At 38.7% G+C, this 19244-nt stretch overlaps 1 protein-coding gene across 1 annotated transcript in view; it reads right to left on the minus strand.

The window, feature by feature from the left end:
- LOC119428117 (phenylalanine-4-hydroxylase) overlaps positions 1–17296 on the minus strand; it is a 31456-nt gene extending 14160 nt beyond the window's left edge. The window contains exons 1-6 of the mRNA XM_037695756.1: positions 17176–17296; positions 16419–16535; positions 10870–11053; positions 7688–7776; positions 7193–7260; positions 5076–5267 (exon numbers count right to left, since the gene is read on the minus strand). Of these exons, the coding sequence (XP_037551684.1) occupies positions 5076–5267; positions 7193–7260; positions 7688–7776; positions 10870–11053; positions 16419–16535; positions 17176–17256 (731 nt within the window). The 5' untranslated portion in view covers positions 17257–17296. The remainder of the gene's footprint in view (positions 1–5075; positions 5268–7192; positions 7261–7687; positions 7777–10869; positions 11054–16418; positions 16536–17175) is intronic.
- Positions 17297–19244: the final 1948 nt, after the last annotated feature.

Raw genomic sequence — 19244 nt, forward strand, 5'->3', positions numbered from 1 at the left:
TGCATGAACCAACACAAAAATACTTAGAACTTATTGGGCGAAGGTTACGAGGCATTTACAACACATAGGCTGAGCATCTGATCATGTATAATTGTATTTGACCAAAACAGCTAAAACTCTCTCATCTCACAACATGAAGATCTTAGTTTAAAAGTCTGGTTTGAAAGGCGCCGGGCAATATGCATTCCTTTAAGAAAAGCCTTTATGTCGGGCTCGTTTTCACCAAAAAGTAACCGGTGCAACAGCTGCAACACAAACCAACAAGAAGGAAAGCTGACTTAGCTACAGATAAAAACATCCCAAAACTTACTTCAGGGTCCATAATTCTCCCTGCAGTGTTTATGTGATTATATTTTCTTCCTTATAGTTATAAAAACAGTGCAGCATTAATTATAACTGTCATATTTTTAAAGCACTGCAATGTGAAAGGGCTGGGTAAAGAAGGGCTTGTTTAGCTCATGCTCAAACGCTAAATACTTTTTTTTTCATGAGAAGCCAGCCAATTAAAATTAGGGTGTGAGATATGTGGTGAGGCAGAAAGCAAGACGTTTTAATTATGAGTATGAACTTTGCTATAAAATGTGCTTAAATGCAACGGGATGAATCATCAGCCTTTTCTCAGCCAGTTTTCTACTGTTTACAAAAACTGTGTTATTACACCAATAGGGGAGAAAAAGGAGTAATGATACAATAACTTCCTTTCACAGAATGGAAACCGTTCTGAAAGTGAGCCTGTTTTTGAAAGAATGAAAAGGTATTTATTGTTGAAAAATGGGTCTGCAATATTAAAAGGTGACAAAAAAATTAAAGAAATCTCAAAAGTCTGCACTCAGCACAAAGATGTGTTGGTTTTGATTTATGTGAAAGATTTTGCCAAATGAAAGTTTTTTTTTTAGGTGCTTTCTGCATCGCTACAAAAGTTACTACATCCAATTCACATGATACAAACAAATCTAACCTCTCTCGTTATCTATTGCAATGAAAGGCTGGCATTACATTCATGTAAATTTTTAGATGTGTGAGCAATTGTATCTGTTAGCAAAATATCATATGAGCCACTGGATGAACTGTATTGGAACGTTCTGGAAGTAATCATTGGATGTACATCTGGAATGTTTTTTTTTTATTTATTTTTGTATTCACCCTGAGTCAACACAGCTAATTGGCTTAGCAGAGACAAAAATGGCAACAGCTCAGTAAATTGTATGGAAATACAGCTGAAATCGTATTTGCTGAGAGTCATCCCCAACATATGTGCAGAGGGCTCACATATCAGGCACAATGTTTTCTTAAAACTTTAGCCTTAAAAGTTGCAGGTAATATAATCCTGGAATGAATTCTAGTTTGGCAGCACGGTGGCGCAACTGGTAGAGCTGCTGCCTCTCAGCGAGCAGGTCCTTGGTTCAAACCCCGGTCCAGGGGCCTTTCTGGGTGGAGTTTGCATGTTCTCTCCGTGCATGCGTGGGTTTTCTCCGGGTGCTCCGGTTTCCTCCCACAGACCAAAAACATGCATGTTAGGCTGATTGGTAACTCTAAATTGTCCCTAGGTGTGAGTGAGAGAGTGAATGTTTGTTTGTCTCGTTTGTCTCTATGTGGCCCTGTGATGGACTTGCGACCCGTCCAGGGTGTACCCCGCCCCTCGCACAGTGATTGCTGGACATGGGCACCAGCGACCCCCGTGACCCAAAAATGGAATAAACGGGTAAAGATAATGGATGGATGGATGGATGGATGGAATAGTTTGAGCTTATAATATGTGGTAAGCTGGAGCGTACTGTGGATGCAGTCAGCCAGGTTCGTGAGCTGCTGGGTGTTGTCCAGGACTTCGATGCTCTGAGTGTAAGGGTTGTAGCGAACTGAAAACGGCCTGGGGATGGTGGATGCAAATTTCCTGTGGAGTAAGACCAAAACATGCTCAGCATCTGTGCACATGGACTACAAAACTATAAAAGACCTCACATCTTACCTGACTTTCTCTTTGGCGTCCTCGAAGCTCTCAGCCACAAAGTAAACAGGCTGGTACTCGGTGATGGGGTATTTCTGCAGGCTGGTCTTCTCAGGGTCAAAGGGCTGAAGTTTGGGCCTGTCTGTGAGACAGTACTGGAAAAAAGAACAGAACCATTACTGACATGTTGTGCAGGTCAGATTTCTCAAAGAGTGTCTCTGTTCTTGTAAGCAGGAAGCACGATTCAATGCTCTGCTGTTGGCTGAGGGAACATCCTCTCTGTGACCTCTATATCGAGCGGCTCATCCCTTTCCTGCCTCTGCTCACCCACTGAACCACTTCACAGGCACCCCACTGGCCCGGCAGGCCAGTTCCCCCAGTGACACATTAAACCTGAAACTTACTGGACCACTAACCCTCTCCCCGCGCTGCTGCTGTTGTGCAACACGGTGATATAACACTCAAATCTCGGCTTGTAGAAAGCAATTTCAAACGTCTCGGCTTCCTCGTACCTTCAGCTCTCCAAAGGATGAAAGCAGGCCGGCTCCGTAAGCTTTTATCTCAGAGCTTTGCTTACACAGACCGAACTCCACGGTGAACCAGTACACCTGAGGACACAGAAGGTTCATAAACAGGATCCAGCTACTAAAAGCGATACAAATAAAAACTGCACAGAAGAGAAGTTGCTGTTGGGTTTTTCATCAGGCTTTCCTTGAACCCCTGATTTAGTTCAGATCTAAAGTGGACTTCCTGTGGTTATTCCAGCTGAAACGTGATGTTCCTGCAGGCTGGCTGTAGTAGAAGTTTTATATTCATGCAAATAAAGGGAACATTTCTCTGATTACAAATTAAAAATTATCGCATTACCACATGCACGTTTTGCCATGTCTCCAAGTACACAAGTTTATCTTTGTTTTTTTAAATCGATATAAGCTTTTATATTCAAACTTAATAGTAAAATTAGCATGCAGCTTATGCCATCTTGTGATATATTAAATTATAAGATGTTGATGTGATATATGAAATTCTTATGTTATTGCTTCAGTAAGAAAATGGTTGGTTAATTATTGGTAAAATTTCATAATAAAACATATTAAAAGTACTATCTATGATCATCAATATGGAAATGCAGCCATTTTTTTCTTATGATTATAAGGTTTGGGCTTAAATGATCCAAAATTGATCTGTTATTTTTTGTTGATCTAGATTAAACCTGTTAATGTATGCGTCCTAAAATAGTTAAACTTTCTAAATTTGGTCATTTTAGTCACAATATACTCACAGTTGCAAGTTTCTCAATGTACTCATCTGGGGCACCGAGAGATGCAAGACCAATTTCCTGTGTGGAGTGGAACAAAATGTGTAGATTAGACAACAAAGTCCATGTTTAGATTAGATTAGATTTAGATTAGTTGTGCATTTTATATGTGTTAAACTGAAGTAAGTAAGTAAAATAGGATAATTATTTCAAATGGATAAATTTACCTGGGAAAATTGGGCAAAACTAGGGTCGGCAAACAGCGGAACGTGTCCCAGGAGTTCATGGCAGACATCCCTGTTTTATAGGTAACTCGTAAATAAACAACGTATAATTTATATTGCGTAGCCTAACGCCAGACTCAACACTTACGGCTCAGGTGTGTACGTGGGCTTGGAGCCGTGACGAATGTACTGCGTGGAATGGAAAACACGGAAAGCAAGTCCAGCCAGGAAATCCCGGGATGAAAGCAGGCCAGCGACTGGGCGAAGCCGAAAACCTGTGCACGCTGTGAGAGAGAGAGGCGGTGAGATAAGAGGACAGACCATGATTTCAGTTTGATTTTTGCATAAGTTGAATAAGGGCAGACAGGAAGTGTGCCATTTAAACAATTCCTTTCTCCCATGTTCTATCTAAAAGTATTCTGATAAAGAATAAGAGACCGCGCTATGATAGCAGCAGCAACATGCACTCCGTCCATCTTTTGGGCGACTGTATGAACATAATTTCACTGTATCCCGGTACATTGATAATAAAGCTTATTCTGATTCTGATGTTTAAATGAGCTGAAAGACTTTTTTTCATTGTTCATATCTAAAATAATATCAATCAGGTAAAAAATTATATGGTAAACAGGTTTAAATAAAAAAAAATAGTGGGCATGTTTTGGTAGCAGCTAGTGCTAACTTCAGCTAGCCATTCGTAACCAACGTTCACCTACATTTTTTTATTGAAAAATTAATATTTTGACGAAATGAGATTATTGAGGACTTGGATAAACAAAAATATTTTAAATTACACAAAAATTATTAAATTGTAGATTTTTTAGCCTTCGTTTTTTTGATTTAGCTGATAGCTTACCTAATACGCTTGAAGCTAAAGGGAAAGTTGTCACCAAAATCAGCAACAACCAAAAATCAACGTTAAAACCTAAATACTAAAAATTATATAGAAAATGTAGGGGAAGGTGCGCAACCTCATTTTATTTTATTTATACAAATATTGTTGTGTAAAAACTGCAAAACTTCACTATAAACATACCAGTAAAATCCTCTTGAATTAAAATAATAACAAAACTTAAATGAAAATAAACACAAACAAAAATAACAACACTTTAAATAATAGCTATTATTAAATAGCTATTATCCTTAAATATTTATTTGTATTCATGATAAAACTTAAACTAAGTCTACATCATTGCTCATCTGTAGTTTTTTTTTTCAGTTTTAGCATTAATAAACGTTTTTTAATATGGTAAACTTGATATTTCAATAAATGTTTTACCAATGTTTAAAATTAACCTGATGCTTCATGTCTTGTTTTTTATTTTATTTTATTTATTTGTTTTTATTAAGCATATCAATGCAGCTGTTCTGCGTTTAGCTAATAAGATGTCAACGGGTAAAATGTATACATTTAGAATAAAACAATTCAGCAGAATTAGAAGTGGTGTGTCACACTAATCAGGTAACCCATTAGTATGCTGGTAAAACATATTTCCTTTATATAACTAAAACAAAACCAATCTCATACTTAATTTTGTATCAAATGAATATAAGTTTTGCTGCAAGATACTTAAACTAAACTAATAACTGAGTAAGATCTGATGCAGTATAGAGGATTTGCTCCCTTGTTGGACAAAGCTTACACTGCAGGAAGCGAGAGACGTCCTCCAGCTGTGGGATGTTGTCTGGTCTGTAGCCGCAGTATTTCTCCAGCAGAGGGAAAACCCGGTTATGTTCACGACAGGCGTGAGTCGGGTACAGAGTCTTGAGCTCCATGAAGACAGTGCCCCACGTGGCTTTTTCATCCTCTGTGTACTCCACTCTGGGGATGATTTGGCCACTGGGACAAAGACGAGGTTAGAATTAGATTGTTGGTGAACTGGCAGGGGTGACATTTATCTAGTAGAAGGAAGAACTAACAAAAATAAATTAAAGCCCGCACGATATATTGGTAGGGGCCGATATTTTACACCGATATAGGCGTTTGGGGACATATTGGTTTCTGTGATAATTATCCCATTATGCGCCGATATAAACACTTATACTTTTCACCCCTAAAATGCTGGAACCATTCGTAATTGTACAATGTGTCCAGCAGAGGGCGCATGAAGACTACTTTCAAGTCATGGCCTTAAGTTTCACTTTCAGTACAGACGAAGCAGGGAGCAATACTGTGTAGCATATTTTGCTAAGCAGAGCATGGTAAGTTTATTTTAACTGATCTGTAAAATAAAAAAATAAAAAAACAATAATAAATTCTCTTCAATCCTACAGCCCGCTTGTCATTAGCTACGTGCCTCTCAAGATAGCAAGCTAACGTTTGGATAACCTAGGATAGGCTTTGCTGTGTAAAACTTTATCCAGAACATTAAATCGTAGAGGTAAAATATATCGGTGTTAGTAATGTTATCTTTGTCGTCCTCATTGAAATGTATTTGTCTGAAATCTTTCTCTGCAAAGCAAAAAAACGTTGCTGTGGTCAGTGCTAATTATATGTAACTGACTGTTTAAACGATGAACAGAGAAGGGTGTTTTGTTTAATTTATATTTTTATAACACACTTGATAAGTTTATGGTGAATAGTGGAGGATAGAAAATGTGAACACACGTTAGGAAGACTGTTTTTATGACCAGTGCACCACTTGTAAACCTACTGCGGGTTTAGGTAGCATGGATCTGATTAGCTTAGCTTCATGATTGCTAACAGCTACGCTAAATAAAAAGCCCCGCTCCACATGCTGTTTACTTAGATTTGTGGAGGTGGACAAAGCTAAAAAAATTTCAAGCATTATATCGGCTATCGGCAATAACCTGCCCCTCCCAATATCAATATTGGCGATAGCCAAAATTTCCGAATAGGCCGGTCTCTAAAATAAACTGAAGCTAATTCTAGAAACAAACAATACATAATATGTCATAATTCTCTGAAATGCACCTCAAAACCAAAAAAAAAAAAGAAAACTTCATTTATTTTTTAATCTGGCTACATAAAGTCTTCCTCGTTATACTCCTTTATGAAGTATTTATAAGTTATAATAGTCATTACTGAGGTTCCATGTAATGACTATCAATAATCTTGTGCATTTTTTTTGTGGGTATTTTAAAATAAAAGGCCTGAAATACTATGGTAGTTTAGTTTAAAATATTTATTTAAAAACATAGGTCTCTTTTTAGTTTAGGTGTTTTGTACATACTTTAGGTAATTCAGTTGATTATTCATAACGATAGGGGAATCAAAAGTGTTTCTAAAAAGAATAACATATTTTATAAAATGTACATTAAGAATTGATTTCTAATAATAGTAATATATGGACCAAAATAATACATTTATTAAATTACACAAGAAAAGTTAAAGATTTAGATCAGTCTATTTTGTAGACAATCCATTTTTTTTCCACCACACAAAGGATTCTTGCTAATTTTTAATTTAGTCTTTAGTGACAAAACACTAATTTTAAGACACAATGAACTGAAAATGTAAAATTTATTAACTATTTTACTTTCTATTAGTCATATATTTGACTCTAATTTGCAGTTTCCAAAAGTTCATAGGATTTTTCTGTATTTTCGACACATTCTGTCTTTTTTCTTCTCCCACTGACTCCTTTTTTCTTAATTCAGCTGATGTTTTCTTATAAGAAACTTTCATAAATGCACTGAAACCTTGCAATGAAAAAATGTCAGGGTCTTTGCTAGTATTTTCAAAAGAAAGAAGGGTTCAGTAGACTTCTCTAATAAACTTCAAAACTAAAATTCAGCAGTTACTGTCTGTAGTTGTAGGCGATGTCAGCAAACTCCTTCCTGCGGGCTCGGTACACTGGATCTGTGAATCCCTAAACGCACACATGAAGGAAAGCCACGTTAGATCTCATGATCGCAAATTCAAAGCGTGGAAATCCTCTGCTGAGTCCAAACCCCTTAGCCTTTGACAACGATGTGCACTCCGTCTTTAACAAGAGCGTGCACATAGATATTTAAATGAAGCCTTTGTGGAGTGTGTTTCCGTTTATAATAAATTCAATTCTGCTTTAATGGCAATGGCAAAAGGGAGCAATTATCTATAATTACAGGGGCTCAATTAAAGCAATGACATCAGTTTGTGTGTGTATGCACTTTCCATTAGAATGGATGGTGGAGTGAGCCCTGTCATCTTTGCAGCGCTGCTTTTCATGAGACATGTGGGCGTAAATGTATTCTCACAAACACTCACGCAGAGGCAGGATGTGATAAGCAGAAGGTGATGGATGAGTCAGAACTTACAGGGTGATCCGCGTCTAGCTCCGAGCCGTAACTGAGGATCTGGTTGGCAAAGCGGTCCAAGTCCTGGATGTCCTTAGGGAACCACGGAACTGGAAGACAATATTTGTTTTGTTTTCTTTATGTATCTATTACTCAGCTAAACTCTCTGCAATAATAAAGAGAACTATTTTTTGGGGGGGAAAGCTTGGATTAGATTTTTAACCAGGCAGTATCTTTAAGATCCCACATTAAAGTGTTACCAGGACAGCTTTCTGTAATGTGTGAAACATTACTAAAATTAGAAACATGTTCCAAAGTCAAACAGAAAAGCTGAAACGTGCATTTATTGATTCTAAGTTGGACTAGTTGAACTCTTTATTATCTGAGTGTCCAAAAAACTCTTTAAGTTTTTAGTTGATTCAAAGGTTCCTGTCAAATTCAGAATAGAATTAAAAATCTTTCTAACATGCAAACTCTCAACAACCAAACTCTGTGTTTTATTAAAGACCTCATTTTTCCATATATTCTAAACAGATCATTTTGCGCTCAGACTGCAGGTTTAATTGTGGCTCCTAGAGTTTATAAAAGTAGAATGTGAGGCCTAGCTTTTTGTTATCAAGTTCCACTCTTGTGGAACCATCTTTCAGTTTCTGTCCGTTAGGCTGACACTATTTTCAAGTCAAGGCCAATGACTTTTCTTTTAAATAAATCCTAAAATTGGGGTTGGCTTGGGCTTCCTCAGCCATCTCTTAGTTATGCTGCTATAGGCTTAATGCTGGTTTATACTTTACAAGATGTAAGCCATCAGATCTCACTGATGGGGTAGTGAGATGTTCTTTTTTGCATGGACAAATATATACTCAAAGAGAAAGTGTGGGGAGAAGTCCTCCCACTGCAGCTCATGTAGCATTCAAGCAGCAACAACATGGCAACTGCACAGCTGGATGTCTCAGTCAGTGATGAACCAGGAAGCTCTGGTATTTCTGTTGTTAATGGAGATGCGCAAATTTGTTAATTTCTAAAGAGACCGCCACCTTTTCTCGTGGACTGTGCAGAAACAAGTCCCTACAACCTCAGCCAGCTGCTCCTCGGAAGAGCGGTTGAAGCTAAATAAGAGCAGCGTACTGCGGCCACTTTAACACAACCTCAAAGTTCTGACCAATCCCACGACACGTGATGCATATGCTGCAAGACAATAGTTCTGATTTGGGGTTATACGCACAACTGGTTTCTTCTCAAAACCACGTTGGTGAGAAACAATTTCTGCACTTGTGATGAAGTATATATCAGTCTATAGACAGCAGGGGCCTCATGTACAAAGACTTGCATGGATTTCCTACTGAAACATGGCATACACCTTAATCGAGGAAACAGCATACGCACAAATCTATCCAGATGTATGAAACCCTGCATACACATGAATCCAAGCACACTTCTTTTGTACATCCCAATCAACGTGGAATTGAACACCCATGAGGGAATTCCCGACTCCTCCCTCGACACACCTCCATTTAAATATGCCCTGCACCTGAGGATTCTCCTCTCTGCACCATCTTAAAGCATGTTAACATGCGGGAAGAAGAGGAACTTCATGGAGTTGGAGATGCTTCTACATGAGGTACCGGCTGCAGCTCCATGCACAGTTCCAAAAGGATGCTGTCTTGCACCATTTGCTATATCCTCTAAGAAGGCTAAAGCCATTGTTGTTAAATGCATTTTCTGCACCACTTTATGCATGCTTTTGTATCCACTCATCTAATTTCATACTTGTGGATGTATTAATTGCTCATCATGTGTGTCCGGTGTTTACAATAATAGTTTTCACATCATTAACAGTTTCCCAGCATCACCTTCAAGTGTTGCTAATGGACCAATAACCATAGAAATGGGCGTACATGAAGTTGGTGTGGGGCTGCATTCATTTCCATAGTCATTTCATTCTTCATACAGCTGAAGTTTTGCGTGAAAACGCCACGTTTTTGTGCGTATGCTCCCTTTGTACACGAGGCCCCTTTTAGACAAAATGATCATATTTCCTCACTCTACTACTGTTATTTGTTTTACTTTTCATCTTTGTATTTGCAATTAATGCTGCCAATAACATGTTTTTTGTTGGTTCAGGTGTAATTTTTATGAGATAGATTTGGATCTAGGTGTTTTATAATAAACACTTTATGACATGGACTTTTTTCCCCATTGTTTAATACCATGAGACATCTATTGTTGCAAACTGGAGTTATAGAACCTAACTGAATTCAATTTACATTTTATTGTGTGCATTGTACATTTTATGTTTTTACTTGAGTGATAAAAATCCTTACAGAACAATGTTTTTGTAATTATCATGCAGACTTGCACTAGCTTGACAGTGGCTTCGTATACGAAGGGCATCTGCTTGTTCATACAGATTTATGACACATAAAACCACTGGAGCCCAGTTATTAATCCACATTTCTGCAGTGTGGTCTAGCCTACGGCCCCGTGAGGACAACAGGCTCCAAATTAAGCTCCTCTACAAACAGGCCGTCTCCAAATCAGGCTGTAAATATCCCGTCATCCACTTGACCCTGACCAGTCGACCCCGATGTCTACGGAACCCAAAGCAGGATTCTTGGTGGCCCTGTCTGTCTCAAATCGCTCTGACCTTGACATGTTCTCTCTGTCTGTGTTATTCTGGGCCCGAGACACAAACGTCTTCTGTTACAACGAGGCCTGTTGGTCCTTAGTAGCTAAACTAATGTCATTCTGGAAACAACTAATAAAGGGGTCTAAATGCGGACGAGAGAGCATCAGTCTTGTTGGCGACGCTGGCTGTCTTCTACCAAGTCTGGCTGATGCCAAACACCCAGCACTGTCCCCGTTTTATAAATGGGATTTTTCTGCAGCGTCAGTGTAACTTTTATTATATTCCTCAAAGCCAGGGCATCTGGGTTGCTTTTTTTTTTTTTAATTCAGCACTCTTATCAGTACGGCACTTGATCAGCCTGTTTGCACTCCCATAGCAATACATGCATAATAATACTTGTTTTTTAATTCAAAGGATGCTGCTTATGACTCTTAGCTACTGCGACACCTAATTCTAGTGCAATACTTGTAAAACTGACAGTTATAGCCACCTTTGAGCTTGCTAAGGTTGATGGTCACAGGCAAGTTTAATGGTACATTTACTGTCACGTTCAGAGGACAATCACACCCTCACTAACCTGTGTCCTTCTCTTTGTTGCGGGACAGCTCGTGCACGTGGCCGCTGATCTGTGTGCGCAGGCCGTCGATCACCTCATCCAGAGCCTGAGAGCAGCTGGGGTCCACGCTGATGAAGAACTCGTACTCCTCTATGTTCCTCTGCGACGGACGGGACTCGATGTGTGTCAGGTTGATGCCCTTCTCCTATACAAAGGCAATACAATGAGAAATTGTTATTTTCAGTCGTGTGCAAAGGTTTTAAACCTCCACCGCGTTTTTTTTCTTATTGCCTGCGACCATTAAACGTTTAAAACATAAAACTTAGTCTATATTTGCAGACACTGAGGTGTGGTAGTAGCCGAGAGCGGTCCCCAGCACATGCTTAAAGCGCTAATAGATTGCATGAGAGTTTTTCAGGACAAAAAGAAATGAACTCATGAGCAAAAGGTTTAAAAACAGCCAGAGTCCAACAAAAAAACTTTGAAAGGTCTTTGGAAAGCCCTGTGAACAGCTGATCCAGACCACTTTCAAAGATTACCTGGATGTCTGGCTGCTTGGAGGTAAATATAAAGAAGGAATGACTCAAGATCTTTGCATACTACTGTATCAGTCTGTATGTAGATTTTTTTTTTGTCCTATTTTGATGGCATTTTATCAGATTGTGTGGAGTCCATTGTGACCTCTTGTCATCAGCCTTGAACTCTGTCTGCAAACTGAATCATAGCCAGTGAGACTAAACTTGGTACAATGAAAGCATTTAGACACCCTGCATGAGATAACCCGCCCTCCAGCACCGAGGCTGAGAATTCACTCGGCTCTTCTGGTTGCGTTTTACAAGTTCTTCTTAATGACCAGCAAGCACGAAGAACATCACACATGCTAAAGCATTTTTCGTGTGATCGAAATGTTTTCTTATTTATGTAACCTTTAGGGAGGGAGAGGGAGTATGTTGTTCTCGGACTACTATAGGCTCAATGAAGCGGAGGGCGTGAGTGAGAGGGCCTCCATGATTCCCCCCATCTGGATCTTATTCTGCATTTTAAGTGGGTTTTGTAGGGTTCCTGTGGTTCTGATACGACCAGTGACGAGTCCAAGTTGGGACTGAAAATGAAATGGGACTTTATGGTGCGTTATATTTTATCTTATTTTCATAGATTAGCTTTTTAGACCTTATAAAAATATAAAAAAGTTGTCTTATGGATATTCCAATGTCCAAACCTTAAATTAAATTCAGTATTTAGCATTTATTTGGGGGCTGATATGGGGCAGAGGTAGGGCAGCTGACCCAGGACCTGAAAGTCCCAGGCTCCATCCCTAGCCATTCCCGCATGTCATGGTGTCTCTGAGCAAGACACCCAATCTCCAATTGCTCCCCGGGTGCCTATATAGCTAACCAGTGCTCCACCTGGGTGTATCCCAGGTGCAATGGGTTAAAATATGCAAAGAACTAATTTTGCCATTGTATGGGAAAAGACAATGATGACAACACATAGCACTTTATTATTATTGTTATTTAAGCTGGCACTTAAATAAAATTTAAGGCAAGTATTAGAAAAAAGGCCGAACTTTTCTAAAATGGCAGCTTTTGAGCACAAAGTGACAAAGTGCATGCGCAACTAGTGTTCCTTCCCAGGTTCTTATAGCGACTTTTAAATCCCACAGCCGGCAGGACGCAGGGGTCAAAATGTCAGATTTCAGTACCCCTCTGAGCCGTCCCTCCTCTGTGAGGCTGCTGTCCAGCTTCGAAGTGCGAGGTCGAGGTCGGCGTGACTCGTCACAAGAAAACCGTGCTGCCGAGTCACATGCGCACCGAGTCCCATGCCGATAAGCAGCGTGGACGTTTTAAGAATGGAACAGATTAGACATGAGAAGGAACACGTGATGGATGCCACATGGCTTCACAGAGCAAGTGGAAGGGTTGTGTGTATGCTTCGAGGGAGATTTGGTCGGTTTTATAGAGGAGCTGAAAAGACGAGGGGTAGGAGGTGGGGGGTGGAGCAGGGGGAGGGTCAGGATGGAGGGAGCTCATAGGTTGAATCAGGATGTTTACAGCTGTGTTTTGAGGGCAAAATTTGCCACAAACTTTGTATTGATCAGAGTCAAAACACACATGTCCACCACTCAATGTGGCTTTGAAAACGTTTCTGTTCAAAAATGTATTTATTTAACTTGAAACATACTTTATTTGGACTTTTCCCCTATTTTTTTTTATTCTTTTGCTACATTATGGTGGAATTTTGTCTTTTTGCCAGCACAAAGAGAACGCCTTGAACTTTAATAGAGCTCTATTGCTGCAAATCCCTGTTTACTCTGATCAGTCGTTCAGTCACGTACACAGACAGGTTCTGAAAAACACGATACTGATAAATCAGTATGATGGCTTCAAGCATCCAGAGCCTTAAATATGTTGTAAAATATCTCATTACCAGAAAAAATGCTTGCTTGTTTGACCAAAAAAAGAAAATTTCCATATCAGTAACACGGTGGCAGTGTAGTGTTAAACAAAACTAGTGTTTGGCATAGTGATGCAACTTGGCAGATTTTATAAATCTTTAAATATAATTGGCTCCTTATAATAATAAAAAAACACAATTTCTGTGTTTCTTTAAATGATCAAATAAACAAGGTAAATCAAATTATATTCTATGTTTCGAAACATATTTATTCATTTATCACTAAAAGTTCGACATGGCCACCTGATCTGAGATGTGAAGCCAATGTGCAGTACCGTTCATGGACACTAGATGGCAATTTCATAGCATAGCTGATTAATAAAGTCTCAGTCAAAAGCGGGCAAAAGTACTATTATTTAACAATCGTCCTTCTGAATTAGATGTTTTTTGTAAATAATGTATTGGACATAACATGTTTTTCTTATTTCTGTTTTTTTGTCTTGTTTTGTTGTAGTTATAGTTCTGTTTTTAAAATCGTTTGAACTCAAAGCATCAAATCACAAGGAGTCAAAATGTCAATTACAACATTAAGAAAATATTGGGACCCACATTGTAAGATTTTTTTTATTTTACAACCCTAATTCTGTAGCCTTTCAGCTTTCTTGTTAGTCCCAGAGCTAATATACTACTGGTAAACATTACTGGTTTTTTCTTGTTTGATCATTTTGACCCACTTAACAACATAAAGCCCAACACAGAATTTGACTTTATCATGCATTATAACTTTTTAGCCTTTTAATCTCCACTGCAACTTACTGTATCGGTAAGATGCAGTACCAAAAATCAGTAAAATTATGGTGACCTCTTTAAGTGAAAAATTTAATAAATATATACATTATTTTCTGTAATTCTGCATTTTTATGCATTACAATGATAACAAATGCATAATGTTTAATTGTGTCATCTGGATCATACAAAGCCTGGGCTGTGAACAATGTGTAACACATCAACGTTCATGCTCAATCATCCAGGTATAAAATCCAGTAATGATCAGTCAGGTCATCTGGATACTTTCATTTTTGTGGAAAGATGTTTCGCCCTCTATCTGGAGGACTTCATCAGTCTGAGGAGTCCCAAGTAAACTGTTTTCCCTACTAAGCAGTACACTCCTTTAGTGAACCAACCAGTTTGCTGGTGATAACTTGGTTTTTGGGGGCTGTTCTGTCCCCCGTCGACTCCTCCCAGGCCGGCAGCCACAGCCAATGTTCAAGATATCAAAGTTCATGCTCAATCATCCAGGTACAATTGAATATAGCAACAATTGATTGAGCATGAGTTTGATATCTTGAACCACCGCTGTGGCTGCCTGCCTGGGAGGAGTCGACGGGGGACAGAACAGCCCCTAGAAACCAAGTTATCACCAGCAAACTGGTTGGTTCACTAAAGGAGTGTACTGCTTAGTGGGGAAAACAGTTTACTTGGGACTCCTCAGACTGATGAAGCCCTCCGGATAGAGGGCGAAACGTCTTTCAACAAAAATGAAAGTATCCAGATGACCTGACTGACCATTAATGAACAATGTGTAAGGTCAAACAGTCAAATAAATCTCTTCTTTTCTGAAACATTTTTCTTTACTGCAAAAAAACATAAAGGTCCAAAAGGAAAACAGGCTGCAAAGAAAATTTGAAGAAAAAAAAAGTACATCAGTTGCTTGATCTAGTGTCAAGGCTAAATCTATTTGAACAGCTAGTTTTTTTATTTATTTAGCAATAATATAAAATAATTTTTAAAAAAATGACAGTAAATCATTGTGGCATGGTTAGATGATCCCTTCTGTCTTAATCTAAATTAGTGCCTCAGTGGTGGTTTAGTGGAAGAGGTGCACTGTGGGAAATGTAGGACTCATTCCTGGAAAAACTGCTGTTGAGGTTTTTTTTTATTTATTTATTTATTTATTTTTATTAGATTCCGAATTGATGAATAAAAAAGTTCCAGTGTTACTTGTTAACTCGTCATTCAACACTATTCTAAATATTAATCCTCAAGAACGCACATTAAAGTTTGTAAATGAATCAAGAATCATTAAATACCTCTTTCATAATTTAAAAGGGTTAAGTTTAGTCTCGTGAGCCATCAGTTCATGATCAGAGACAAATATTTTCTTGCCGCTCTGTTTCATTATTATTGAAACCTTGGCAGTAACGAGTCAGCGGATCGATACTTGTCATGTTTACACATGACTGATATCCTAACACATGAGATAAGATCAGGTCTGCAAAAAGCACAACATGACCCAGAAACACCTCTCGGTAGTCCTAGTTTTTGCTGCTACCGCTCAAACACCCCACGAGAAAAAAAAAAAAAGAATCTATTTGAACAACGTTGCCATAATAAATATGTGTGTTGTTTTGTTTAACGTTAATCTGTAACTTCTTAAACACAAGAAGCCTGAGAGTGAATCACTGAGTCTTTGTTTATGACTGAGTCATAAAAGAGCAGTTTGCTTTTACAAGGTAGTATTAGACACTACATATATTATACTATTATATTATATTATTACTAGACAGTCAGTCTTATCATTTGTTTATTCTATTCATATTAAAAAATAGTGTAAAATTGACCTGTTTTCACTTCTACTAGACTTTATGCCAGACATTTAAACTAAAACCATGTTACGTTGAGAAAGGACAGTTATTTTGATCTAACCTTGAAATTTCCACATTCTTCTGACTATAAGGCGCGTTAAGTGAAACAAAACAGTAAGTCAACCTTTATTCAACTCATTCACAATAACCACATAAAATAGGTTCGAGGTCAGTAAGCGCAACCAGAATTAAAACATAAGGCTCACTGTTGATTTTTGAGAAAATTAAAGGATTTTAAGTGTGCTTATAGTTAAAAAAAAAAATACAGTAACATTATGTTCTATGTTACTCCATACAGCGAGATCTTATTAGGTTTGTTTGGAATATGTTGGGGATGCGTCGCAGCTACTAGCGCAACAAATTTTAACTCAGTGTCTATAAATCTGTTTGAGATTCAGCCATGTTTGTAGTTTCTAAACTCATTTATGAAGTGACTCCATAAAAGAGCACATAAGGACACGCAGACCAAGGCGACATCACCACTGGGTGATAAAGGAGTGACAAAACTGGATTTTAAGTTGGTGCTTTTACCTCAAAGAGCCGCAGGGTCTTGGCCAAAGCTCCGACCTCTTCTTTCAGAGAGAAGATGCAGGAAATCACCTCTGATTTCTTGTTGGTTTCCTCCTCCAAGTAGGAGCCTCTTCTCTTCTGCAGACGAAAATATAAAAGATATTCACAGAGGTCTTGATTTAGAACTAGTGCTTCTGTTTTTAAGCCACATGAGCATGTGAGAAATCTGGTACTTTCAGGACACGATATTAAAATTTCACACCTTTTATCAATTTAAAGTTATTTTAGTGCCTTCATAAACATAAAAGTGGCAAAAAAGAGTTTTGTCTGCTGTACAGTCAAACAGTAAAAGGCAGAACGCGTGGAACTTTCCACCTGGTTATTTAGTGGGTTAAACATTTATTAAAGTGTGCAACAACATCTTGACTTCTTCAAATAGCTTTTTTTTTTTTTTTGTCAATCCAACTCTCCAAATTAGAAAATAAAATAAAATTTGGTACAATTTTAAGCAGGACAGTTATATTCCCTGAGCGAAAAATATATTTTTTCTTAATTAAAATGTTAAAAGCAGGAAGAAAAGTTACAGATAGTAACGTGGTTGACCAGAGTCATTCTTCTTTTCACTCCCATCAGCTGTTCTCTATTCATTCTCCTTTGTGTGATGGAATTTTCCAGCTGAGCAGTGTTAAAAATACAACCTAAATAGCTTTTTTTTTGGCCCTTTTTCTGACTAATTATGAGAGGAATGACTAATGAACATAAATCAGGTGTATTTTACCCCTGTCCCCGGGGTCCCCTGGGGTTCCTGCTCTTCCTCTGGGCTGGAGGATCCGTTCACTCTCTTGTACGCAGCGTCCATCTTGTTCTGCAGGTAGAGGTGCTCTGAGGCTGAACTGGGAGCTTCTGGTGCCTCTGAGCGATTCCTGGGTCTTTAAAAGCAGCTGGGATTTACCGGCACGTGGGCCACGTGACACCACACCCCCTCTTTACTCTGCCTCCGTTTGTCACGAGGTGGTTGTGAAACTATTATTCTGGCACATCTGGTTCCTGTTGAACACAGCAGGACTTCTGCTCGGGCTTAAGGATGAAACTTTTACTGGCGTGATTGGAGCAGATGTTACAAAACCTGCACTTTTCAATACAAATAATGCTTTTTCAAACGTGTAAGCTGCCAGAGGCACTAATGCACCCCCAGCCTGATAACAGGTCCCTCTCCTTTTTAATCTGGAGGACACTGAGACTACAAGTTACAATTTTTATAGGATGCACAATATTGGATTTTTGGCCGATATCCGATATGCCAATATGTTAAAACTTATTTGGCTGATAACCAATATCAATACCAATTTTTTTCCCTAAACCTGTATACAGAGACTACACAGCGTTCTCTGCTGTGGAATTAAAATACTACATTATTCTGCATGGTCTTTGTCAGTTTGGCCTGCTACCAAATGCAGATGCCAAAAAGGGGGCTGAAAATGATGTAACACTTCAATTTGGATTAAGTTTAATATCAAATTTATTCATGACATTTACTCTCTCTACACTCGAACAGTGCAAATTTGTAAATTTTCAAAAACCTAAAAACAGCACCTTTTATATCGGTGAGTTATTTTGATGGAATGGCCGATGTCCGATATTTAACTTTATCGCTAATATCGGCCGATACCATGCCGATAATATCGTGCATCCCTAAATTTTTATTTTATTTCATTTGTCTTACCACAAAACTGTTGTGCACTTTGCCTCAGTCCATTTTAAATCAGCTTTAACTCCGCGAACACAGCAACGTTTCTAGATGGTGTTCACACATGGCTGCTTTGCATGATAGAGCTTTAAGCAGATTTGTGGATAGCACAGTGAACTTACAGGTGTAGCTTTCTTTAAGTGTTCCAGAGTCCATGCAGTGATGTTCAGAACAGAACCAGACCTGCTGAATGAATTAATGAATTATGTGCTGCCTGAAGCTACCAACAGCTATTTGCAGTCTGGTCCTTTGAGCTCAGAGATTTCTACAGATTCTTGATATTATGAACTGTGGATGTTGGGATATTTAGTTTTCCCAATCTTCCATTGAGGACCATTATTCTGTATTTATTCAACTATTTTAGACAGTTTTTTTGCAGGCTGGTGAACCTCTGCCCATCTTTACTGTCCTTGTGACCACTTCTAACTCCTTCCATCTAGCCCTATACTCTGGACTGCACCAGCACACTGGTCTCAGCTGAGCAACAGTACCGTATGGTAATCTTTTAAACAGTGGAGCACAACCCCTTCCTTATTCTTTACCAGTTCTTGACTCTTAGTCTATGTCCCTGCCAAATGTGCTTTGGCTTGAAATGAATTTACCAGATCACCAATCTTCATCTTAATGTTGATGACCAATATTAATTTTTTTTTTTTCAGTCCTGAAATGGGAGTGGCATCATTCTAGTCTTCATTCTTTGTATGTTGCCTTGTTGTTTGTTGATTTTTTTTTTTACATCACATTGACAACATGTGACAAACAGGAGATGATAACAAATCAGTTCTGAGAACTCATGATGTTCACAATTTCAAGGTTTAAAAAAGAAAACAAAGCAACGGCAGTTCTGTCCATCCATTCATGCATCCATCAATCAGCCAGTCTTTCCATCCGTTCATCCATCTATCCACTAGTTCCAAAGTTGGGTTATGGGGGCAGCAGCTTGAGCAGGGAAGCCCAGACATTTCTTCCCACAGCGACTTCTTCCAGCACATCCCAGAGGATTCCAAGGAATTTCCAAGCCAGCCAGGAAAGTTTCTCCTGCATGTCCTGGGTCTTCGTCAGGGTCTCCTCCCAATTGGAGGCAAACCCTCACTACACAT

Source organism: Nematolebias whitei, chromosome 22 (genome assembly GCF_014905685.2).
Source record: "Nematolebias whitei isolate Nwh7 chromosome 22, NemWhi1, whole genome shotgun sequence".
NCBI lineage: Eukaryota > Metazoa > Chordata > Actinopteri > Cyprinodontiformes > Rivulidae > Nematolebias > Nematolebias whitei.